The sequence below is a fragment of the Scyliorhinus canicula genome, chromosome 8 (genome assembly GCF_902713615.1).
Source record: "Scyliorhinus canicula chromosome 8, sScyCan1.1, whole genome shotgun sequence".
Lineage (NCBI taxonomy): Eukaryota > Metazoa > Chordata > Chondrichthyes > Carcharhiniformes > Scyliorhinidae > Scyliorhinus > Scyliorhinus canicula.
The window spans coordinates 167,338,428-167,362,924 of NC_052153.1; the positions used below are offsets into that span (position 1 = coordinate 167,338,428).

At 44.8% G+C, this 24,497-nt stretch overlaps 1 protein-coding gene across 1 annotated transcript in view; it reads left to right on the forward strand.

The window, feature by feature from the left end:
• Positions 1-24,497, forward strand: part of cenpu (centromere protein U) — a 64,754-nt gene that overhangs the window by 11,529 nt on the left and 28,728 nt on the right. Inside the window, exons 4-8 of the mRNA XM_038803902.1 lie at positions 10,318-10,474; positions 12,359-12,467; positions 13,292-13,570; positions 18,192-18,470; positions 23,024-23,302. Coding sequence (XP_038659830.1) covers positions 10,318-10,474; positions 12,359-12,467; positions 13,292-13,570; positions 18,192-18,470; positions 23,024-23,302 — 1,103 coding nt within the window. The remainder of the gene's footprint in view (positions 1-10,317; positions 10,475-12,358; positions 12,468-13,291; positions 13,571-18,191; positions 18,471-23,023; positions 23,303-24,497) is intronic.

Consider the following 24,497-nt stretch of genomic DNA (forward strand, 5'->3'; position numbering starts at 1 on the left):
ATGACGCCATCTCCATTCTTTTCCACGCCGCCCCTCCCCCCATCATCACCCATTTACGCACCATTGACACATTGGCCGCCCAATAGTACCCCAAAAGGTTGGGCAGCGCCAGCCCGCCTCTATCCCTCCCTTGCTCCAGGAAAACCCTCTTCACTCTCGGAGTCCCATGTGCCCACACAAAGTTCAAAATACTGCTAGTCACTCTCCTAAAGAAGGCCCTGGGGATAAAGATGGACAGGCACTGGAAGAGGAACAAGAACCTCGGAAGCACCGTCATTTTGACGGACTGCACCCTCCCCGCCAACGACAATGGCAGCATGTCCCACCTCTTGAACCTCTCCTCCATCTGATCTACAAGTCTGGTGAAATTATGTTTGTGAAGAGCCCCCTAGTCCCTGGCCACCTGCACCCCTAGGTACCTAAAGCTTTCCCCTGCCCGCCTAAGCGGGAGCCTATCAATTCCTTCCTCCTGGTCTCCAGGGTGCACCACAAACACCTCACTCTTGCCTAAATTTAGTTTATAACCTGAAAAGGTCCCAAACTCAGCCAGCAGCTCCATCACCCCCGGCATCCCTCCCACCAGGTCCGCCACATACAGTAACAGGTCATCGGCATACAACAACACCCTATGTTCCTCACCGCCTCGCACAAACCTCTCTGAATCCCTCAACCCCATCGCCAGCGGCTCGATTTCCAGTGCAAACAACACGGGGGACAGGGGACAACCCTGCCTGGTCCCTCGGTAAAGCCGAAAGTACTCCGACCTTCTCCCATTCGTGGCCACGCACACCATCGGGGCCTCATATAGCAGCCTAACCCATCTAATAAACCCTTCACCAAATCCAAACCTCCCCAACACCCTCCTGTAAGTATCCCCACTCCACTCTATAGAAGGCCTTCTCCGCATCCAGCGCCACCACTATCTCTGCCTCCCCCTCAATCGCCCGGCATCATGATGACATTCAACAATCTCCGCACATTCATGTTCAGCTGCCTTCCCTTCACAAATCCTGTCTGGTCCTCGTGTACAACCCCTGGCACACAGTCCCATATCCTGGTGGCCAGGATTTTTGCCAGCACCTTGGCATCTACGTTGAGGAGAGATATGGGCCTGTATGAACCACACTGCTGGGGGTCCTTGTCCCTCTTTAAAATTAACGAGATCAGCACCCGCGATATCGTCGGGGGCAAAGTCCCCCCTTCCCACGCTTCATTAAGTGTCCGCACCAGCAAGGGGCCCACTAGGTCCACAAACTTTTTATAAAATTCCACCGGGAACCCATCCGGCCCCGGTGCCTTCCCTCACTGCATCTGCCCGATCCCCTTAACTAGCTCCTCCAGCTCAATCGGCGCACCCAACCCCTCCACCTGCTCCTCCTGCACCTTCGGGAAAGAAAGCCCGTCGAGGAACCTCTCCATTCCCCTCCTCTCCACCGTTGGCTCCGACTGGTACAGTTCCCTGTAAAAGTCCTTGAAGACCTCATTCACCTCTACCCCCTTCCGCACCACATTCCCACTCTTGTCTCTCACTCCAGCAATTTCCTTAGCCGCATCCCGCTTGAGGAGCTGATGAGCCAGCATCCTACTTGCCTTTTCACCATGTTCGTACACTGCCCCTTGTGCCTTCCTCCACTGTGCCTCCGCCTTTCTAGTGGTCAGCAAATCAAATTTAGCCTGCAGGCTGCGCCTATCCCCCAACAGTCCCTCCTCTGGTGCCTCTGCGTACCTCCTGTCTACCTCCAGCATCTTTCTCACCAGTCTATCCCTCTCACTCCTCTCGCTCCTCTCCCTGTGTGCCCGCATGGATATCAGCTCCCCACGAATCACTGCTTTCAGGGCTTCCCAGACCACCCCCACCTGAACCTCCCCCGTATCATTCACCTCGAGGTACCCCTCAATACTTGCCCGGACCCTCCTACTCACCTCCTCCTCCGCCAACAACCCCACATCCAACCGCCACAACGGGCGCTGGTCCCGCACCCCCCCATCTCCAACTCTATCCAATGCGGAGCGTGGTCGGAGATTGCAATGGCCGAATACTCGGCCTCCTCCACTCTCTGAATCAGTCCCCTACTCACCACGAAGAAGTCTATCCGAGAGTAGACCCTATGTACGTGGGAGAAGAAAGAGTACTCCCGTGCCCTCGGCCTCACAAACCTCCATGGATCCACCCCACCCATCTGGTCCATAAACCCTCTCAGTACCTTGGCCGCCGCCGGCCTCCTACCCGTCCTAGAGCTGACCGATCCAGTGAAGGATCCAACACCATATTGAAGTTCCCCCCCCACCCCCAATGATCAGACCTCCCGCCTCCAGATCCTCATAAAGCCCGCATCGTCCCAGTTTGGGGCATACACACTAGCAAGTACCACCTTCTCTCCTTGTAGCCTGCCCCTAACCATAACATACCTACCCCCCTTATCCGCCACCACCTCCGATGCCTCAAACAACACATTTTTCCCCACCAGAATCGCCACTCCCCGGTTCTTCACATCCAACCCAGAGTGGAAAACCTGCCTCACCCATCCCTTCCTCAGACGGACCTGGTCCGCCACCTTCAGGTAGGTCTCCTGAAGCACTGCCACATCTGCCTTTAGCCCCTTCAGATGAGCAAGTACCCTCGACCGCTTCACCGGCCCATTCAATCCTCTCGCAGTCCAGGTGACCAACCGAATCAGAGGGCGTCCCGCCCCCCTCCCCCGTCGACTAGCCATAGCCCGTCGACTGCCCGCCCCAGGCCAGCACCCCCTGCCCGACCTAGTCCCCACAGCGACAACACCTCACCTCTGTCCCCCGGCCCCCAACAGCTCCTTCCTGACCCTACCAGCAGCAACCCGGTATTCCCCTTTCCCCCCCAGGCTAGAAACCCTCCTAGCCGCGAACCGTCCTCCATTGTACTTCCGTGGGTCAGCTAACTTCTGCCCGGAAACTCCCGGCAATAACCCGACCCTTCCCAAAGTGGGATCATCCCCCAATCTATCCCTCCTCCAGGCACCGCTCCAGCGCGGGGAAGAACCAGTTAAGGCCCCGCCTCCCCCCGTCATCGTCTCCACCCCCCAGCCCCACAGCGCGGGAAACCAGAGGAAAGCCCGCGCTTTCGCACTGCCCCACCACGCCCTTCTGACGCAGCTCCCAAATACCAGCCCCACTCCATACCCCCAACCCGACATAGAATACAACAAACCTCCCCAATCCTCCCCGCAAGATACAAAACTCAAACAATGCCCCACAGCAAAAAAAATAACAGAACAACACCCCCATAAATGACCATATCGAAATTGCAAAAGTGCAGGAAAAGAGAACACAGCAACAGCAGAATCCAGCAATAAAGTATTACAACCGACCCCGCAACCCCCAACCCCTAGTTCAAGTCCAGTTTCTCCGTCCGCACGAAGGCCCACGCCTCCTCCGGGGAATCGAAATAATAATGCCGGGCCGAATAAGTTACCCACAGGCGCGCAGGCTGCAACATTCCGAACTTTATCTTTTTCTTGTAAAGCACCTTTTTCGTCCGATTAAACCCGGACCGCCGCTTAGCCACCTCCGCACTCCAATCCTGGTAGATCTGTACTACCCCATTCTCCCAATTGCTGCTCTTCACCTTCTTGGCCCAGCGCAGCACACACTCCCGATCACTGAACCGGTGGAACCTCACCAGCACCACACGCGGGTGTTCATTCTCCTTAGGCCTCCTGGCCAGTTCTCTGTGTGCTCCCTCCAGCTCCAAGGGCAGATGGAAAGACCCGGCCCCCACTAACGAGTTCAGCATCGTAGCCGCTAAGGTTGTCAGGTCCGACCCCTCCAGCCCCTCCGCAAGGCCCAAGAGCCGCAGATTTTTCCGCCTCATACGGTGATCAAACTCCTCGAAGCGTTCCTGCCACTTCTTGTGGAGTGCCTCATGTCCCTCCACCTTACTCACGAGGATCCCGGCCTCCTCCTCTCGTTCAGTGGCCTGCGTCTGCAACTCCTTGATGGCAGTACCCTGGGTCGTCTGAATCTCCGAGAGCCTTCTGTTCATTTCCTGCAGAGAGCTCAGTACCTCAGCCTTGAAGTCTGCAAAACAGCGCAGGAGAGCAGCTTGTTGCTCCAGGGCCCACTGCTTCCACACCTCTGGAGCTCCGCCGGCCGCCATCTTGGATTCCTTCCCCCGTTTTTTCTGGGGAGCTGCTGCTGTTTTTTCCTCCTTTCCACTCCGAGTTCGAGTCATGGACTGTGGGGAAAGTCGATCAACACACCTTCTCCCACCGGGAGACGTCGAAAAATTTCCGTTTTGGGCCCTAAAAGAGTCGAAAAGCCCGTTTAAAACGGGAGCTCCCAAATGTGTGGCTTCCTATGTCATCGCCGCCACCGGAAGTCCGCTGTATTGTTTTTTGACCCCAACTGTTCGCAAAATAAATTCATGATTTTGCTGAGGGAACTAAATGTATTATCTCCAAATTTGCAGATGGTACAAAGTTGGGTGGGAGAGTGAGCAATGAGGAGGATGCAGAGATGCTTCAGCTTGATTTGGGCAGGCTGAGCGTGTGGGCATATGCATGGCAGATGCAGTATAATGTGGATAAATGTCGGTTATCAACCTCGGTAGCAAAAATATGCAGGTATTATTATTTGAATGGGTGTAAATTGAGAGAGGTGGATACTCAACGAGACCTTGGTCTCCTCGTGCGTCAGTCGCTGGAAGTAAGCGCGCAGGTACAGCAGGCAGTAGAGAAGGCAAATGATATGTAGGCCTACGTAATGAGAGGATTTGAGTATAGGAATAGGGATGTTTTACTGCAATCGTATAGGACATTGGTGAGGCTGTACCTGAAGTACTATGTGTAGTTTTGGGACATCTGAGGACAGATGTTCTTGCTATGAAGGGAGTGTAGCAAAGGTTTACCAGGATGATTCCTGTGATGGTGGGACCTGTCATATGAGGAGAGACTAAGACGGGATTATTTTGATTGGAGTTAAGAAGAGTGAGTTATAAAATTCTAACAAGATTAGACCAGGCAGATTCAGAAAGAATGTTCCTGGTGGTTGGGAGTCCAGAACTAGGGGTCATAGATTGAGGATAATAGGTAAACCTTTTAGGACTGAAGTGAGGAGAAATTTCACCAGAGAGGGGTGAATCTGGGGAATTCGCTGCTACAGAAAGTAGCTCAGGCCAAAACATTGGTTTCAAAAAGGAATTGGGCAAAAGGGATCAAGGGATATGGGGGAAGGTGGGATCGGTGTATTGAATCTGATGATCAGCCATGATCATAATGAATGGCAGAGCAAGCTTGAAAGGCCGAATGATCTCCTGCTTCTATTTTCTATGTATGTTTCTGAAGGCTGAGCCTCATTGCTGCATCACTGGTGGGTTCCTTGGGCACCTTGCTAGCTCTTGCCCAGTGCAGGTGTTGTTTCCCAAAACAAATGCCATAAGAATTTGCTTAGCATTATAAAGAGGCCTAATGCCAGCTGCAGGCGTGTGTCACATCGACTCTGCAATGGGCCCCTTTCAGGATTTTTTTTCATAGAATTTACAGTGCTGAAGGAGGCCATTCGGCCCATCAAGACTGCACCGGCCAGGAGACAAGGACGTACCCACAACCGCCACGACAGACACTATTGGAAGACCTACTGGACGCAAGTATCCTAGAGAAAGGGAACTGTAGTGACATGTATGACCGACTGGTAGACAGGGACGACACCGTACTGGACGCAACAAGAAGGAAATGGGAGGACGACCTGGGGATGGAGATAGGGTGGGGACTCTGGAGCGAAGCACTGCATAGGGTCAACTCCACCTCCACGTGCGCAAGGCTCAGCCTGACGCAACTAAAAGTGGTACATAGAGCCCACTTAACGAGAAACCGTATGAGTAGGTTCTTCCCGGAGGTGGAGGACAAATGTGAGCGGTGCCAGAGAGGCCCGGCCAACCACGCCCACATGTTCTGGTCTTGCCCCAGACTTGTGGAGTACTGGACAGCCTTCTTCGAGGCTATGTCCAAAGTGGTGGGGGTGAGGGTGGAGCCATGCCCGATAGTGGCGGTCTTCGGGGTTTCAGACCAGCCAGATCTATTCCTGGGGAGGAGGGCGGATGCCCTTGCCTTTGCCTCCCTGATTGCCCGCCGTAGAATCCTGTTTGGCTGGCGGTCAGCAGCACCACCCAGAGCTGCAGACTGGCTGTCCGACCTCTCGGAATCTCTCCAAATGGAGAAAATCAAATTCGCCATCCGAGGGTCGGACGACGGCTTCCACAGAACGTGGGAGCCATTCATGCAACTGTTCCGGGACCTGTTTGTGGCCAACGTACATGAGGAAGAATAGTCGGGTGGCCAAGAACCAGGGGAAAAGGGGCGGGAATCGGGGGAAGGTAGCCGGGGGGAGGGGGGGGGGGGGGGGGGGCTACGGGCTCGGTATGGGGGTTTGATGGCAAGCCAAGGCCCAAAACCAAACTATAAATAAATGCCTATAAACATGTGCCTCGGCCATATTGGGGAATGTAAAATATGTATGCTGGCTAAAGGGGGCGGCCACAATTATTGTTATGAAGATGCTTACCTGTAAATATTCATGTAAAAAAAATTTTGTGTTTTCCTTTTTTTTTTCTCTCTCTCTAATAACTTGTAATTTGTCATATATAAAATATGAAAACTCAATAAAAAAACATTTATAAAAAAAGACTGCACCGGCCCTTGGAAAGAGCACCCTACCCAAGTCCACACTTCCACCCTATCCCCGTAACCCCACTTAACCTTTTTGGACACCTAAGGGCAATTTAGCATGGCCAATCCACCTAACCCGCACATCTTTGGACTGTGGGAGGAAACTGGAGCACCCGGATGAAACCCACACACACCCGGGGAGAACGTGCAGACTCCACACAGACAGTGACCCAAGCCGGGAATCGAACCTAGAACCCTGGAGACTATGCTACCGTGCTGCCCACTATGCTACCGTGCTGCCCACTATGCTACCGTGCTGCCCACTATGCTACCGTGCTGACCACTATGCTACCGTGCTTCCTGGGTGTCATTTGAATGTAAATTTTTAAGTTATGATTTGTAGACACTCCAACCCTGTTTCCACCCAGTGAAATGGCATTAAAAATCTTCCCTGATTAATCAAGCTGAGAGTGAACTCCCCTTATTTGACTTTGACCATCTAAAGCGGAAGCCCTGACATCTCCCATGATCGGGGGTAGGTTTTACTGATGATTTTAATATTGTATTGTGCTTGACAGAAAGAAATCTTGTAGATCTGTTGAGTTTGCATGAAATGTCAGATTAATTAGCTTTGCCTATCTCCCAATACAAAATGTGGCTGTCCCAAAGCCCCTATGAGTGGAAATTGATTTGCAAACGTTGAAACTCAGCACTGACTGCCATTGTATTAAAGGCATGCTCTTGGGTAGCATGGACATTCTAAATTCTCCCTCAGGGAACCTGAACATGCGCCGGATTGTGGCGACTCGGGGATTTTCACAGTAACTTCATTGCAGTGTTAATGTAAGCCTACTTGTGATAATAATAAAGATTATTATTAAGATTTTGTAATTTTTGCAGAATGCATTCACTTTGTAGTTTTAGACATCCTTGTTTATTCTGTCAGCCCCTTTGTCCTGAATGCAAACTTTCTAACACAAAAATGGGATAGTTTGGACCACAGCCTTCCTTGGGGCCAACATCAGTGCTTGTCAATATTGATAGGTTTATAGGTTTGTGGAATGTGATTAGGTTATTTTGGTTTGTGTTTCCCAACCTAGTGATAAAGTTGATCTGTTTAAGTAGCTCAACCAAGTACCTGGAAAGTCTCCAGAAGAGGGTTGTTTTGTCACTGCTGGGATACTAATTGTAAATGTAAATCTAGAACTGTGCTGACAATTAACTGATTTACAGTTGGAACAAAACATTAGATATCTTTAAATCATGCCCAGTGGGGACATTTTATTTAAAAAGAGTGGAATTGGGAGTGCTTGAAACCAGAACTGTATCCAAAACCAGTCTCCTTTAGCCTGATGAGAATTAGACTTGCCACTAGATGTCATCAGAGAAGTTCCTTTTATCCAGTTAGCCAATAACATTCCCACTCCACTACATTGGGTTTTTGTTTTAACAATCTCTTAACGTAACTGTATCAAAGTAATTAGGGGACTTTTTGACCTTTATCCCAGGAGAGTTTCCCTTAATTGATAGTATTAAAATCATGATTGCTTGAAATTCTGTTCAGTTGTATGTTTTTATGCCTCTTGATGTTTCTGTTTTTGGTTGGAGTTTCTCAGCTGTACAGCTGTGTCGCTTTCTAATTTAGCTCATCAATAAATATGGCATCGTAAGCACTGAGGAAGTATACAGCGAACCTTAAATGTTTTTGTTTTCTTATATAGTAACCGTCACCAGCAATATTCACTGGCAAATATTGGAAAAGCTCAGACCCAAGTACTGAATTGGATGGAAATCTGATGATGGTGATACACATAGGAACATAGGAATTCGGATCAGAAGTAGAGAATCAGCCCGTCGAGCCTGCTTGCCATTCAATCAGATCATGGCTGACCTCTTCCTGATCTCAAATTCACCTTCCTACCTGTTCCCCATATCCCTTTAATTAATCATAAGTATATTTAACTCCTTGAAAACCATTTTAATGACTCAGATTCCACCACGCTATGGGGCAACGAGTTCCACAAATTCATTACCTTCTGTGAGTAGTTCCTCCTCATCTCAGTTCTATATCTAGCGCGTCTCAACCTATATCTTTGACCCCCTCATTCTAGATTTCCCTACAAGAAGGAACATTTGGTCTACGTTTACCATATCAATCCCTTTTAGTATTTTATATACATCTATCAGATCCCCTCCCAATCTTCTAAACTCCAGCAAGTATACGCCCAAACTGTTTAATCTCTCCCCATACCTCAACCTTTTCATCCCTGGAATCAATCTGGTGAACCTCATCTGTACTGCCTCCAATGTCACCACATCCTTCCTCAAATAAGGAGACCAAAACTGGACACAATAATCCAGATGTGGTCTCGCCAAGACACTATACAATTACAACACCACTTTTGCAATAAACGCTAAAGTTCCTTTTGCCTTTTTAATTACATGGTGTACCTGCATACCTACTTTCTGCAATTCATGAACAAAGACACCTAGATCCCTCTACCAAGACGCATTTTGAATCTGTTTCCATTTAGAACATTTTCCTTTCTATTTTCTCAGCCAAAATGGATTATCCATATTAAATTTCGTCTGCCAAATTTTGGCCCAATCTCCGAGCCTATCCATATCCGCCTTATCTCCTCTTCACGCCTGATTTTCCACCTCTTTTAATATAATTCGCAACTTTTGCTATGTTACACTCTGCTTGCAGATCATTTATATAGATTGTAAGCAGTTGAGGTCCGAGGCCTGACCCCTGCGGCACCCCGCTAGTTACAGTTCGTCAGCCAGAGAAGGGCCCATTTATCCTGACCCTCTGCTTTCTGTCAGTCAGCCAATCTTCAATCCAATCTCATACTCTATGCCAATCCCCTTCAATTACACTTTCTGGATCAGTCTTTTATGCCGCACCTTGTCAAACGGTTTCTGGAGTCTAGATATGCCACATCCACAGGTTCACCATTATCCACCTCGCTGGTCCTCAAAGAATTCGAGCAAGTTTGTCAAGCATGACTAGCCCTTCATAAAACCATGCTGACAATGGTGGGTTGAGCTTTGTCTTTCCAAATGTTTAGTCATCTTCTCCTTAATGATTGAGTCCAGCAACTTCCCCACCACACAGGTCAAGCTAACCGGTCTCTAGTTTTCTACTTTTTGCCTCCTTTTTTTGAATAGGGGCGTCACATTAGCGTGTTTCCAATCTACTGGGACTCTACAAGAATCCAGAGAATTCAGAAATTTAACCAATGCATCTGGTATCACTGCTGCCACCTCCCATAATACTCTAGGGTACGGGCAATCCTGTCCCAGAGACTTTATAAGCAGTGAGGTTTGTGTTGATTTTGACTCATGGGATTGTAGTTGACCAAGTAAGTCTTGTATTCCTTTTTAAATGTAGGTATTAAAGTTGCTGCTTCCAATCCTGCATCAACAATGATTCCAAACTAATGCCTAACAAATTTCCCTTCCTGATCTTCAGCACACTGCAATAATAAAGTATATTCTTATCGCTTTTCATGAGACCATCTGTCTTTTAAGAGGATTCTTGTTGACTTGGCATTGGAGGGTTGGCATTAAATTTATGATCCTTGAAAACTGTTTAATTGCTCGCAGGAAATATTAATGGTGTTCCCACAAAACAATCCTAACATTTCTCCTTTGTTTATACGTTTGAATGTAGGTAACCCATTGCACAGCACGGCAGTGTTTGATGGTGAATCAGAGCTAAACATAGAAGGAAATGATAAAGAAGCAGAAAGTCCTGCACAGAGTAATAATCAAAAGAAGCCGACTCAACAGTCCGTGCCACTGTTTGAAAAAGTTCGGACTGAAAATGGGTAAAAAGAAAGCTGGATACATATTTTTATTTCTTACTACAGAATGGAGAGGACTTGTTTTAAAACTCTACTTTTGATTGTTTTAGTAGTTAATTAGCCAAACTGCCTGCTTCGTCGCACAGGTAAAAAGTTCAAATCTTAAAAGTGGAAAGCAACCCTCAAATGTTTTAGTTGCTTACTTAGCTTCCCTGTCAGGAATGGAGTTCTCCGGCCCAGGCATAATTTGGGACTCGGTTGAGTTAGTTGCCCTTAGACTTGAGCAATATTCTAGTGCACTGGGCTAAGGAGAATGAATCGCCCCATGCTTCTGCTCCTGTGTGCTATTCAGACACACTCGCTGAAAGGTTTGCTTGTTTGGATAGGGTTGCCAATCCTCCAGATTGACGTAGAGACTCCAGGAAGATCAATCTCCAGTGCACTGTGGTGAGCAACCTGGAGGTCAAATCATTGGGACATGAGAAATAATCATTTTTTAATCATTTTCTTTGAACATTTCTGTACCAGATATAAAAATTATAGAAAATGTGAAAAATAGGCTGTTTGGCTGACAGTCCAGCATTATCCAGCTGGGAAATGTGTCTTTTTGCTTTTCAGTTGGTCTAGGAAGGCAGTACATCATAAGGATGAATGTGATGGATGACTAATGTCATGAACATAGGATCATGGGATGAAACCTCCAGGAATATATTTGATCCCAGTTGGACATTGAATGAGGGCATGAATTGCACAGCTAGAATACCCCACAATCTTAAAAATCTGTCAATATTGTCTGGTGCACACAAGAAGAATGACATCTTGGACAAGTTGCTAGATTTATTCTTCAATAGCAACAACTATATTTATATAATCCTCAGTGTTGTCAGGCTCCGCGGGCAGGATTTTGGCTTCCACAAACCTCCCTGATCATGGTGTGCATGCGGGCGGGTGGGTGCGAAATCCTGCATCGCTGACCTGCGTACTGGTTTGCTGGCACCGCATGTGACGAACCTCTCTTCAAGTACAGTCATTAATGGCCTCCACCGCACTTCAAAGCCCTCTTCTGACCCCCCAGAGTGAACTTAATCTTCTCCAGCCGGAGAAAGCTGTACACGTCCCCCAGCCTGGCCACCACCGCCAGTGGCATATCCGACCTCCATTTCAAAGGGAACCTTTGCTGGATGATCACAGGGGCGAAGGCCACAACATTGACCCCCTCCCCTCATTCAGCCCCGGCTCCTCCAAAACTCCAAAGATTACCACCATAGGGAATTTAGAGGACACGTTTGGCTAGTGATATAGGGCTGACTGGAATGTTTTCAGCCTAGGCAGCTGTCTGGACAAGACCTTCTAGCGGCAGCCTGGGGGCCGATGTTCCTTCAGGCAGACTTTGAGGCCTGCTCCGCCTACCTAACCACAGCTGTGGCTGCGGGCCATCCTGTGAAAGCCTTGCTCCTCCACAGTTCAATCATACCTAATCTCCCTTCTTGCTTGGTGCTCATTTTTCATACCTTTATTTGTAATGTAACTTGCACTTTTTTAACATTAAATGTAATGTATTAATGCAGATTGATTTACATTTCTTTTCCTTCTTGCTGTTTCCTTTTCATTGATCTCTGTGCAGTTGTTGTCCGGTGGGTGAATTAGTTGGTAATGCTCTTAAAGCACCATGAATCGTGCAAGGAGGAAACCGAGGAAGAGAGTTTGATCATCTTCCAGTTTTACTTTCCCTATGAAGGAATTGCCTTATCCCAATGACGTGGTTGAGATTAGGAACTGTAAGATTTGGGGTCTGAATCCAATTAATGCAATGTAACACCAGTTTTCAATAAATCTTGCTGCCAATTGGATTGCATTGTGAAAATCTGTCATCCCTCTCACCATTCTTGATTCTCTTGTATATTCCAGTGCGTTGACATGTATATCTGAAGATGTGGAAGCAGAACAAAATGAAGCGAATACAGAAAATGCGAGCAATGAGACATTGAGTGAGAATGCAATGGAACCTGTTGAAAAGGTGCTTTCTCGTGTGGTGTAGCGTCTGGTGGAACTTCTCATTATTATGTAATCATTTTCCTACTACAGACCATCCTATGGCGTAACAGAAAAGCAGAGATTTCTTTTAATTGAACATAATTCCTAGGAAAGGTTTTATTCTCGCCTTTCCACTCCACTGGTGAGAACTACAAAGAAATGCAATAATAGGTTAAGTGGCATTGACACTAGCAGGACAATACTTTGAAAATTGCAGGTACAATTAATAATGTCCTTTTTATTGCAAAGTTAAATACGATTATGTCCAAAGTGACTTTCATTGACATTTCTATTTTCTTCAGAACATAAGAAATAGGAGCTGGAGGAGGCTACTTGGCCCATTGAGGCAGCAATATTATTCAACAAGACCATGGTTGTTTTTCTACCTCAACTTCATCCACTCGCACTATAGATTACCCATTAATTCCTTCAGTATCCAAAGATCTATCTTCCTCTGTCTTGAATATATTCAATGGCTGAGCATCCACAGCTGTCCAGGGTAGATACTTCCAAAGATTCACATTTTTGGAGTGAAGGGATTTTTTCCTCATCTCAAACCTGAAGAGCTGACCCCTTGTTCTGAGTCTGTGACCCTGTGTTCTAGATTCCCCAGCCAGGGGAAACACTTTATCAGCATCTATGCTGCTAAACCCTTTGAGAATTTTATATGTTTCAATTTAGTTCTTGTCAGGAGAAATGCACCCCCACAGGATGAAAATATTGGGGAAATTAATTCATATGGCCATTTTTGCCGAAAGTGCCGTTTAGTTTTGAGTGATATGCTTATTTAATTAAAATATTTCACAGGCAGAAACCAAGAGAATGAAGTTGAAAACAGTATCGAGTCCACTGTCCAGTAAAACCTCCAAACGATCTAAGGACATTCGGATGCAGAAACCTGGAGGAAAGAATCCTCGTGATGGGAATTCTGGAACTAAGCAAAAACCTGCTTCAGCTGTTGCCAGAAGGAAGTCGTTGGTTGAAACTCTGGGGTCAATTTCAAAACGGAAAGAGCAAAGTAACGAGAGAGCATGTGCATCAGCAGCTCTGAGCAGGGACTCCTCCTTTCAGACAGAGCCTTCCAGGGTAAGGAACATGCTTTTTCATTCACTTGTGATTCCTTTAGTTTTGGCCAGATCAAAGAAAATGGCAGAGGAGGAGACAAAACGGAGCTGGTAAAGTTTAGAAGCGTTTTCTGGTAACCTTGAAGCTTAGTCTGTGATATAGCTAATGTAACTCCATTAGTTAAAAAGGGAGGTAGAGGGGGCGGCCACAGCGACATAGTGGTTAGGACTGCTGCCTCAGCACTGGGAATCTGGGTCAATCCCGGCCCCGGGTCACTGTCCGTGTGGAGTTTGCACATTTTCCCTGTGTCTGTGGGTCTCAGCCCCCCACCTCAGCCCCCCCCCCCCCCCCCCCCCCCCCCCCCCCCCCCCCCCCACCCACCCAAAGATGTGTAGGGCAGGTCAATTGGCCGCACTAAATTGCCCTTTTGGAATAAAACAGAATTTGGTACTCTAAAAATGTTTTTAAATAAAATAAAAAGGAAGGTAGAGAGGAAGCAGGTAATTATAGACCAGTAAGCCTGACCTCAGTAGTTGACGAGGGGGGAGCCAGTGGATGTGGTATATTTGGACTTTCATAAGATTTTGACAAAGTCCCGCATAAGAATTTAGTGGGTAAAATTAAAGCACATGGGATTAGGGGTAGTGTATTGAGATAAATAGAAAACTGGTTGGCAGGCAAGAAACAAAGAGAAGGAATTAATAGGTGTTTTCCAAATTGGCAGGCAGTGATTAGTGAGGTACTGCAGGGATCGGTGCTAGGACCCCAGCTATTCGCAATATATAATTAATGATTTAATGAGGGAACAAAATATAATATTTACAAATTTGCAGATGACACCAAGTTGGGTGGGTAGGTGAGCTGTGAGGAGGATACACTGTAAATACTATGATTCTATGATCCTTTAGTGTGATGTGGACAAATTGAGTGAGTGGGCAAATGAATGTCAGATGTAGTATAGTTAAGAGAAATGCGAGGTTATCCACTTTGGTAGCAAAAATGGGAAGACAGATTATTATCTGAATGTCCATAAATTAGGAGAGAGGAATGTGCAACGAGATCTGGGTGTCCTCATACACCAGTTACTGAAGGTAAGCTTGCAGGTACAACAGGTGGTAAAGAAGGCAAATGGTATGCTGGCCTTCATTGCGAGAGTATTCGAGTACAGGAGCAGGGATGTCTTGCTGCAATTATACAGGGACTTGGTGAGGCCATACCTGGAATATTGTGTGCAAGTTTGGTTTCCTTATCTGAGGAAGGATGTTCTTGTTCTAGATTGAGTGCAGCGAAGGTTTACCAGACAGATTCCTGGGATGGCAGGACTGACTTATGAGGAGAGATTGAATTGGTTAGGATTGTATTCGCTGGAGTTCAGAAGAGGGAAGGTGGAGCGGTATCATAGAGACCTATAAAATCCTAACTGGGCTAGACAGGATAGATGTAGGATGTTGCCGATGGTGAGTGTGTCCAGAACCAGAGCTCACAGTCTGAGGATACGGGGTAACCGTTTAGGACAGAGATGAGGGCAATTTTCTTCACCCAGAGAGTGGTCGACCTGTGGAATTTGTTACCACAGGAAGTAGTTTAGCCAAAACATTGCATGTTTCCAAGAAGCAGTTAAATATAGCCCTGAAGGCGAAAGGGATCAAAGGATATAGGGGGAAAAGCGGGATTAGGCTTTGGAGTTGAATGATGAGACATGATCATAATGAATGGTGGAGCAGGCTCGAAAGGCCAATTGCTACATTTCTAAAGTAGCCAGAAATCTGTTAATGTCAATTACAAAGTTTCACTCAAATTCAAAGCTATTCTTTCTAGCATTAAAAAGCAATTTACTCAAAGTGAGAGCTTATTGATAGGTATAAAAGAAATGCTAATCTTTCTGACTAAATCGTTTGATTTTTATGTGTTGTGTATAAAATATAAATTCTAAATATAACAATCAGGGCTGTGGTTTTATCTGTAAAATGTCTTTTGCATCTATTTGCAAACATTATTGCCTGAATATAAATATATGAGAGAGACCGAGTAAATGTTTTGGGTCCAATGGCCTTTTGTCAGAACTCAAAATGTCATTGACTTGAAACATTTACTTTGTTTTTCTCTGCTCTGATGCTACCTGATCTCCTGAGTATTTCCAACATTTTCTGTTTTTGTTTCAGATTATTCCTTTTGCTTTTTGAACATATTTGGTGTTTGGCTCCATTGATAAGATTTGCTTTTTCTGCTGTCTTTTAAAGTCGCTGTTTATGCAGCATTCTGTGAGGTGTGTGATGACTCCTTTTAAGGCCACGGACCATGCTCTTTGCCAAGTGGATCATTACCTGACTTCTCTGAAAGAAAAGCTGCGGCTCTGTACTCTGTGCCTCATTGGGTGCAAGCACTTTTGATAGCTTTAATTGCCTGCACTTCAGAAAATTGAGTGTTTGAACCTTAGACTTCTCTGTTCATCTTCACCCCACCTAGAGTTAGATTAACTGGTCAAAGTTTATATTTCTCCCTCACTTTCAGAACGGAGGTGTTACATTGTCTACACTCCTGCCCCACAACATGGTTTGTACATTAAAAGGAGGATTGATGATGTATTCTAATCATGATTGTTTTTCGTGATGTTTTGGAGTTAAAATGAAAGTTTTACAATGCTGCTGGATTACAAACACTGATACCTGAAATCCTTTATGTATTCTATTCATTTGGAAATCCCTTTTAAAATTGTTTTTCAAGAAGGCTTCAGGCTCTTTTCAGTGTAGAGCCTAACCCTAATACTTATCACATTGTTTTATAATAAAGCAAAACTAAATGTGAATGATTCCCATTTACTGGTAGCAGTTACCTATATTATCTGTTTGGCAAAGTTCCAGGCAACCTTTGGCCTATTGGTGGCTGACATTATAACTGATTACAGGATGACATCTACTGGTCAGATGGGCAAAGGGCCCAGAAGAGTGACAAATGGAATTTAAACCGGAAAAGTGTGGAGTAATGCATTTTGGGCAGGACTAACATGTCAAGGGAACACACAGTGGATGATAAGACCCTAGGAAGTACAGAGGACCAAAGGGTACTTGGGGTGCATGTCCATCGATCCCTAAAGGCTGTTGGACAGGTAGATAATGTGGTTAAGGGATATGGGATATTTGCCTTTCAATCAATGAGGGGAATTATGAGTTACGGAGCGAAAGTAGGAAAGTGGAATCAGTGAGAGTTAGATCTTATTAAATGGTGGAGCACGCTGGAAGGTATGAATAGCCTACTCCTGGTCCTATTTCTTATGGTCTTATTAGCTGAGATATAGAATATAAGAGCGGGGAGGTTATTATGGAGCTGTATAAAACACTCATTATGCCACAGCTCGGGTACTGCGTACAGTTCTGGTTGCCACAATATAGGTAGAATGTGATTGACCCAGAAAGCGTGCAGAGGCGTTTCACCAGGATGTTGCCTGTGATGGAGCATTTCAGCCATGTAGAGAGGCTGGCGTTGTTTTTCTTAGAGATGAGGAGGCTAAGGGGTTCTGATCGAGGCATACAAAATTATGAAGCACATAGATCAGAAGGAACTTTAAGTGGTCAATAACAAGGGGCATAGATTTAAGGTAAGGGGCAGGATATGTGTGGAAAAACATTTTCACCCAGAGGGTGGTGGGAATCTGGACCTCACTGCCTGAGAGGGTGATAGAGGTAGGCACCCTCACAACATTTAAGCATTTAGATGAGCACTTTAAATGCCATAGCGTACAAGGATACAGGCCATGTCCTGGAAAACAGATTAGATTAGATAGGTGTTTGATGGCCGGAACAGACACGATGGGCCAAAGGTCCTCTTTTTGTGCTGTAAAACCTCAATCTCGTAGAACTTCTCATTATTTTGTAATCATTTTACTATGACAGGCCATCCTATGGCGTAACTGAAAAGCAGAGATTTCTTTTAATTAAACATAATTCCAAGGAAAGGTTTTATCCTCGTTTTCCACTCCACTGGTGAGAACTACAAAGAAAAGCAATAAAAAGTTAAGTGGCAATGACACTAGCAGGACAATATTTTGAAAATTGCAGGTACAATTAATAATGTCCTTTTCATTGCAAAGTTAAATACGATTATGTCCAAAGTGACTTTCATTGACATTTCTATTTTCTTCAGAACATAAGAAATAGGAGCTGGAGGAGGCTACTTGGCCCATTTGAGGCAGCAATATTTTTCAACAAGACTGTTTTTCTACCTCAACTCCATCTACTCGCACTATACATTACCCATTAATTCCTTCAGTAGCCAAAGATCTATCTACCTCTGTCTTAAATATATTCAATGGCTGAGCATCCACAGCTGTCTAGGGTAGATACTTCCAAAGATTCACATTTTTAGAGTGAAGGGATTTTTTTCCTCATCTCAAACCTAAATAGCTGACCCCTTATTCTGAGTCTGTGACCCTGTGTTCTAGATTCCCCAGCCAGGGGAAACACTTTATCAGCATCTATGCTGCTAAACCCTTTGAGAATTTTATATGTTTCAATTTAGTTGTTGTCAGGAGAAATGCACCCCCACAGGGATGAAAATATTGGGGCAAATAATTCACACGGCCATTTTTACCGAAAGTGCCGTTTAATTTTGAGTGATCTGCTTATTTAATTAAAATATTTCACAGGCAGAAACCAAGAGAATGAGGTTGAAAACAGTATCGAGCCCACTGTCCAGTAAAACCTCCAAACGATCTAAGGACATTCGGATGCAGAAACCTGGAGGAAAGAATCCTCGTGATGGGAATTCTGGAACTAAGCAAAAACCTGCTTCAGCTGTTGCCAGAAGGAAGTCGTTGGTTGAAACTCGGTGGTCAATTTCAAAATGGAAAGAGCAAAGTAACGAGAGAGCATGTGCATCAGCAGCTCAGAGCTGGGGCTCCTCATTTCTTACAGAGCCTTCCAGGGTAAGGAACATGCTTTTTCATTCACTTGTGATTCCTTTGGTTTTGGCCAGGTCAAAGAAAATGGCAGATGAGGAGACAAAACAGGGCTGGTAAAGTTTAGAAGCGTTTTCTGGTAACCTTGAAACTTAGACTGTGATGTAGCTAATGTAACTCTATTAGTTATGAAGGGAGGTAGAGGGGGTGGCACAGTGGCGTAGTGGTTAGCACTACGGCCTCAGCGCTGAGGATCCCGGCCCCGGGTCACTGTTCGTGTGGAGTTTGCACAATTTCCCTGTGTCTGTGTGACTTTCGCCCCCCACCCAAAGATGTGTAGGGCAGGTCAATTAGCGACACTAAATGCCCCTTTGGGGAAAAAAAAAAATTGGGTATTTAAAAAATGTTTTTAAATAAATAAAAAGGAAGGTAGTGAGAAAGCAGGGAATTATAGACCAGTAAGCCTGACCTCGCTAGTTGTCGAGGGAGGAGCCAGTGGCTGTGTTATATTTGGACTTTCATAAACTTTTGACAAAGTCCCGCATAAGAATTTAGTGGGTAAAATTAAAGCATATGGGATTGAGATGAATAGAAAACTGTTTGGCAGGCAAGAAACAAAGAGAAGGAATTAATAGGTGTTTTTCAAATTGGCAGGCAGTGATTAGTGAGGTACTGCAGGGATCGGTGCTAGGACCCCAGCTATTCGCAATATATAATTAATGATTTAAATGAGGGAACAAAATATAATATCTCCAAATTTGCAGATGACACCGTTGGGTGGGTGGGTGAGCTGTGAGGAGGATACACTGTAAATACTATGATTCTATGATCCTTTAGTGTGATGTGGACAAATTGAGTGAGTGGGCAAATGAATGTCAGATGTAGTATAGTTAAGAGAAATGCGAGGTTATCCACTTTGGTAGCAAAAATGGGAAGACAGATTATTATCTGAATGTCCATAAATTAGGAGAGAGGAATGTGCAACGAGATCTGGGTGTCCTCATACACCAGTTACTGAAGGTAAGCATGCAGGTACAACAGGTGGTAAAGAAGGCAAATGGTATGCTGGCCTTCATTGCGAGAGTATTCGAGTACAGGAGCAGGGATGTCTTTCTGCAATTATACAGGGACTTGGTGAGGCCATATCTGGAATATTGTGTGCAAGTTTGGTTTCCTTATCTGAGGAAGGATGTTCTTGTTCTAGATTGAGTGCAGCGAAGGTTTACCAGACAGATTCCTGGGATGGCAGGACTGACTTATGAGGAGAGATTGAATTGGTTAGGATTGTATTCGCTGGAGTTCAGAAGAGGGAAGGTGGAGCGGTATCATAGAGACCTATAAAATCCTAACTGGGCTAGACAGGATAGATGTAGGATGTTGCCGATGGTGAGTGTGTCCAGAACCAGAGCTCACAGTCTGAGGATACGGGGTAACCGTTTAGGACAGAGATGAGGGCAATTTTCTTCACCCAGAGAGTGGTCGACCTGTGGAATTTGTTACCACAGGAAGTAGTTGAGCCAAAACATTGCATGTTTCCAAGAAGCAGTTAAATATAGCCCTTAAGGCAAAAGATATCAAAGGATATAGGGGGAAAAGCGGGATTAGACTTTTGGGTTGAATGATGAGACATGATCATAATGAATGGTGGAGCAGGTCGAAAGGCCAATTGCTACATTTCTAAAGTAGCCAGAAATCTGTTAATGTCAATTACAAAGTTTCACTCAAATTCAAAGCTATTCTTTCTAGCATTAAAAAGCAATTTACTCAAAGTGAGAGCTTATTGATAGGTATAAAAGAAATGCTAATCTTTCTGACTAAATCGTTTGATTTTTATGTGTTGTGTATAAAATACCAATTCTAAATATAACAATCAGGGCTGTGGTTTTATCTGTAAAATGTCTTTTGCATCTATTTGCAAACATTATTGCCTGAATATAAATATATGAGAGAGACCGAGTAAATGTTTTGGGTCCAATGGCCTTTTGTCAGAACTCAAAATGTCATTGACTTGAAACATTTACTTTGTTTTTCTCTGCTCTGATGCTACCTGATCTCCTGAGTATTTCCAACATTTTCTGGTTTTGTTTCAGATTATTCCTTTTGCTTTTTGAACATATTTGGTGTTTGGCTCCATTGATAAGATTTGCTTTTTCTGCTGTCTTTTAAAGTCGCTGTTTATGCAGCATTCTGTGAGGTGTGTGATGACTCCTTTTAAGGCCACGGACCATGCTCTTTGCCAAGTGGATCATTACCTGACTTCTCTGAAAGAAAAGCTGCGGCTCTGTACTCTGTGCCTCATTGGGTGCAAGCACTTTTGATAGCTTTAATTGCCTGCACTTCAGAAAATTGAGTGTTTGAACCTTAGACTTCTCTGTTCATCTTCACCCCACCTAGAGTTAGATTAACTGGTCAAAGTTTATATTTCCCCCTCACTTTCAGAACGGAGGTGTTACATTGTCTACACTCCTGCCCCACAACATGGTTTGTACATTAAAAGGAGGATTGGTGATGTATTCTAATCATGATTGTTTTTCGTGATGTTTTGGAGTTAAAATGAAAGTTTTACAATGCTGCTGGATTACAAACACTGATACTTGAAATCCTTTATGTATTCTATTCATTTGGAAATCCCTTTTAAAATTGTTTTTCAAGAAGGCTTCAGGCTCTTTTCAGTGTAGAGCCTAACCCTAATACTTATCACATTGTTTTATAATAAAGCAAAACTAAATGTGAATGATTCCCATTTACTGGTAGCAGTTACCTATATTATCTGTTTGGCAAAGTTCCAGGCAACCTTTGGCCTATTGGTGGCTGACATTATAACTGATTACAGGATGACATCTGCTGGTCAGATGGGCAAAGGGCCCAGAAGAGTGACAAATGGAATTTAAACCGGAAAAGTGTGGAGTAATGCATTTTGGGCAGGACTAACAAGCCAAGGGAACACACAGTGGATGATAAGACCCTAGGAAGTACAGAGGACCAGAGGGTCCTTGGGGTGCATGTCCATCGATCCCTAAAGGCTGTTGGACAGGTAGATAAGGTGGTTAAGGGATATGGGATATTTGCCTTTCAGTCAATAAGGGGAATTAAGAGTTACGGAGAGAAAGTAGGAAAGTGGAATCAGTGAGAGTTAGATCTTATTAAATGGTGGAGCACGCTGGAAGGTATGAATGGGCTACTCCTGGTCCTTTTTCTTATGGTCTTATTAGCTGAGATATAGAATATAAGAGCAGGGAGGTTATTATGGAGCTGTGTAAAACACTCATTATGCCACAGCTCGGGTACCGTGTACAGTTCTGGTTGCCACAATATAGGTAGTATGTGATTGACCCAGAAAGGGTGCAGAGGCGTTTCACCAGGATGTTGTCTGTGATGGAGCATTTCAGCCACGTAGAGAGGCTGGTTTGGCTGGTGTTGTTTACCTTAGAGATGAGAAGGCTGAGGGGGTTCTGATCGAGGCATACAAAATTATGAAGCACATAGATCAGAAGGAACTTTAAGTGGTCAATAACAAGGGGCATAGATTTAAGGTAAGGGGCAGGATATGTGTGGAAAAACATTTTCACCCAGAGGGTGGTGGGAATCTGGACCTCACTGCCTGAGAGGGTGATAGAGGTAGGCACCCTCACAACATTTAAGCATTTAGATGAGCACTTTAAATGCCATAGCGTACAAGGATACAGGCCATGTCCTGGAAAACAGATTAGATTAGATAGGTGTTTGATGGCCGGAACAGACACGATGGGCCAAAGGTCCTCTTTTTGTGCTGTAAAACCTCAATCTCGTAGAACTTCTCATTATTTTGTAATCATTTTACTATGACAGGCCATCCTATGGCGTAACTGAAAAGCAGAGATTTCTTTTAATTAAACATAATTCCAAGGAAAGGTTTTATCCTCGTTTTCCACTCCACTGGTGAGAACTACAAAGAAAAGCAATAAAAAGTTAAGTGGCAATGACACTAGCAGGACAATATTTTGAAAATTGCAGGTACAATTAATAATGTCCTTTTCATTGCAAAGTTAAATACGATTATGTCCAAAGTGACTTTCATTGACATTTCTATTTTCTTCAGAACATAAGAAATAGGAGCTGGAGGAGGCTACTTGGCCCATTTGAGGCAGCAATATTTTTCAACAAGACTGTTTTTCTACCTCAACTCCATCTACTCGCACTATACATTACCCATTAATTCCTTCAGTAGCCAAAGATCTATCTACCTCTGTCTTAAATATATTCAATGGCTGAGCATCCACAGCTGTCTAGGGTAGATACTTCCAAAGATTCACATTTTTAGAGTGAAGGGATTTTTTTCCTCATCTCAAACCTAAATAGCTGACCCCTTATTCTGAGTCTGTGACCCTGTGTTCTAGATTCCCCAGCCAGGGGAAACACTTTATCAGCATCTATGCTGCTAAACCCTTTGAGAATTTTATATGTTTCAATTTAGTTGTTGTCAGGAGAAATGCACCCCCACAGGGATGAAAATATTGGGGCAAATAATTCACACGGCCATTTTTACCGAAAGTGCCGTTTAATTTTGAGTGATCTGCTTATTTAATTAAAATATTTCACAGGCAGAAACCAAGAGAATGAGGTTGAAAACAGTATCGAGCCCACTGTCCAGTAAAACCTCCAAACGATCTAAGGACATTCGGATGCAGAAACCTGGAGGAAAGAATCCTCGTGATGGGAATTCTGGAACTAAGCAAAAACCTGCTTCAGCTGTTGCCAGAAGGAAGTCGTTGGTTGAAACTCGGTGGTCAATTTCAAAATGGAAAGAGCAAAGTAACGAGAGAGCATGTGCATCAGCAGCTCAGAGCTGGGGCTCCTCATTTCTTACAGAGCCTTCCAGGGTAAGGAACATGCTTTTTCATTCACTTGTGATTCCTTTGGTTTTGGCCAGGTCAAAGAAAATGGCAGATGAGGAGACAAAACAGGGCTGGTAAAGTTTAGAAGCGTTTTCTGGTAACCTTGAAACTTAGACTGTGATGTAGCTAATGTAACTCTATTAGTTATGAAGGGAGGTAGAGGGGGTGGCACAGTGGCGTAGTGGTTAGCACTACGGCCTCAGCGCTGAGGATCCCGGCCCCGGGTCACTGTTCGTGTGGAGTTTGCACAATTTCCCTGTGTCTGTGTGACTTTCGCCCCCCACCCAAAGATGTGTAGGGCAGGTCAATTAGCGACACTAAATGCCCCTTTGGGGAAAAAAAAAAATTGGGTATTTAAAAAATGTTTTTAAATAAATAAAAAGGAAGGTAGTGAGAAAGCAGGGAATTATAGACCAGTAAGCCTGACCTCGCTAGTTGTCGAGGGAGGAGCCAGTGGCTGTGTTATATTTGGACTTTCATAAACTTTTGACAAAGTCCCGCATAAGAATTTAGTGGGTAAAATTAAAGCATATGGGATTGAGATGAATAGAAAACTGTTTGGCAGGCAAGAAACAAAGAGAAGGAATTAATAGGTGTTTTTCAAATTGGCAGGCAGTGATTAGTGAGGTACTGCAGGGATCGGTGCTAGGACCCCAGCTATTCGCAATATATAATTAATGATTTAAATGAGGGAACAAAATATAATATCTCCAAATTTGCAGATGACACCGTTGGGTGGGTGGGTGAGCTGTGAGGAGGATACACTGTAAATACTATGATTCTATGATCCTTTAGTGTGATGTGGACAAATTGAGTGAGTGGGCAAATGAATGTCAGATGTAGTATAGTTAAGAGAAATGCGAGGTTATCCACTTTGGTAGCAAAAATGGGAAGACAGATTATTATCTGAATGTCCATAAATTAGGAGAGAGGAATGTGCAACGAGATCTGGGTGTCCTCATACACCAGTTACTGAAGGTAAGCATGCAGGTACAACAGGTGGTAAAGAAGGCAAATGGTATGCTGGCCTTCATTGCGAGAGTATTCGAGTACAGGAGCAGGGATGTCTTTCTGCAATTATACAGGGACTTGGTGAGGCCATATCTGGAATATTGTGTGCAAGTTTGGTTTCCTTATCTGAGGAAGGATGTTCTTGTTCTAGATTGAGTGCAGCGAAGGT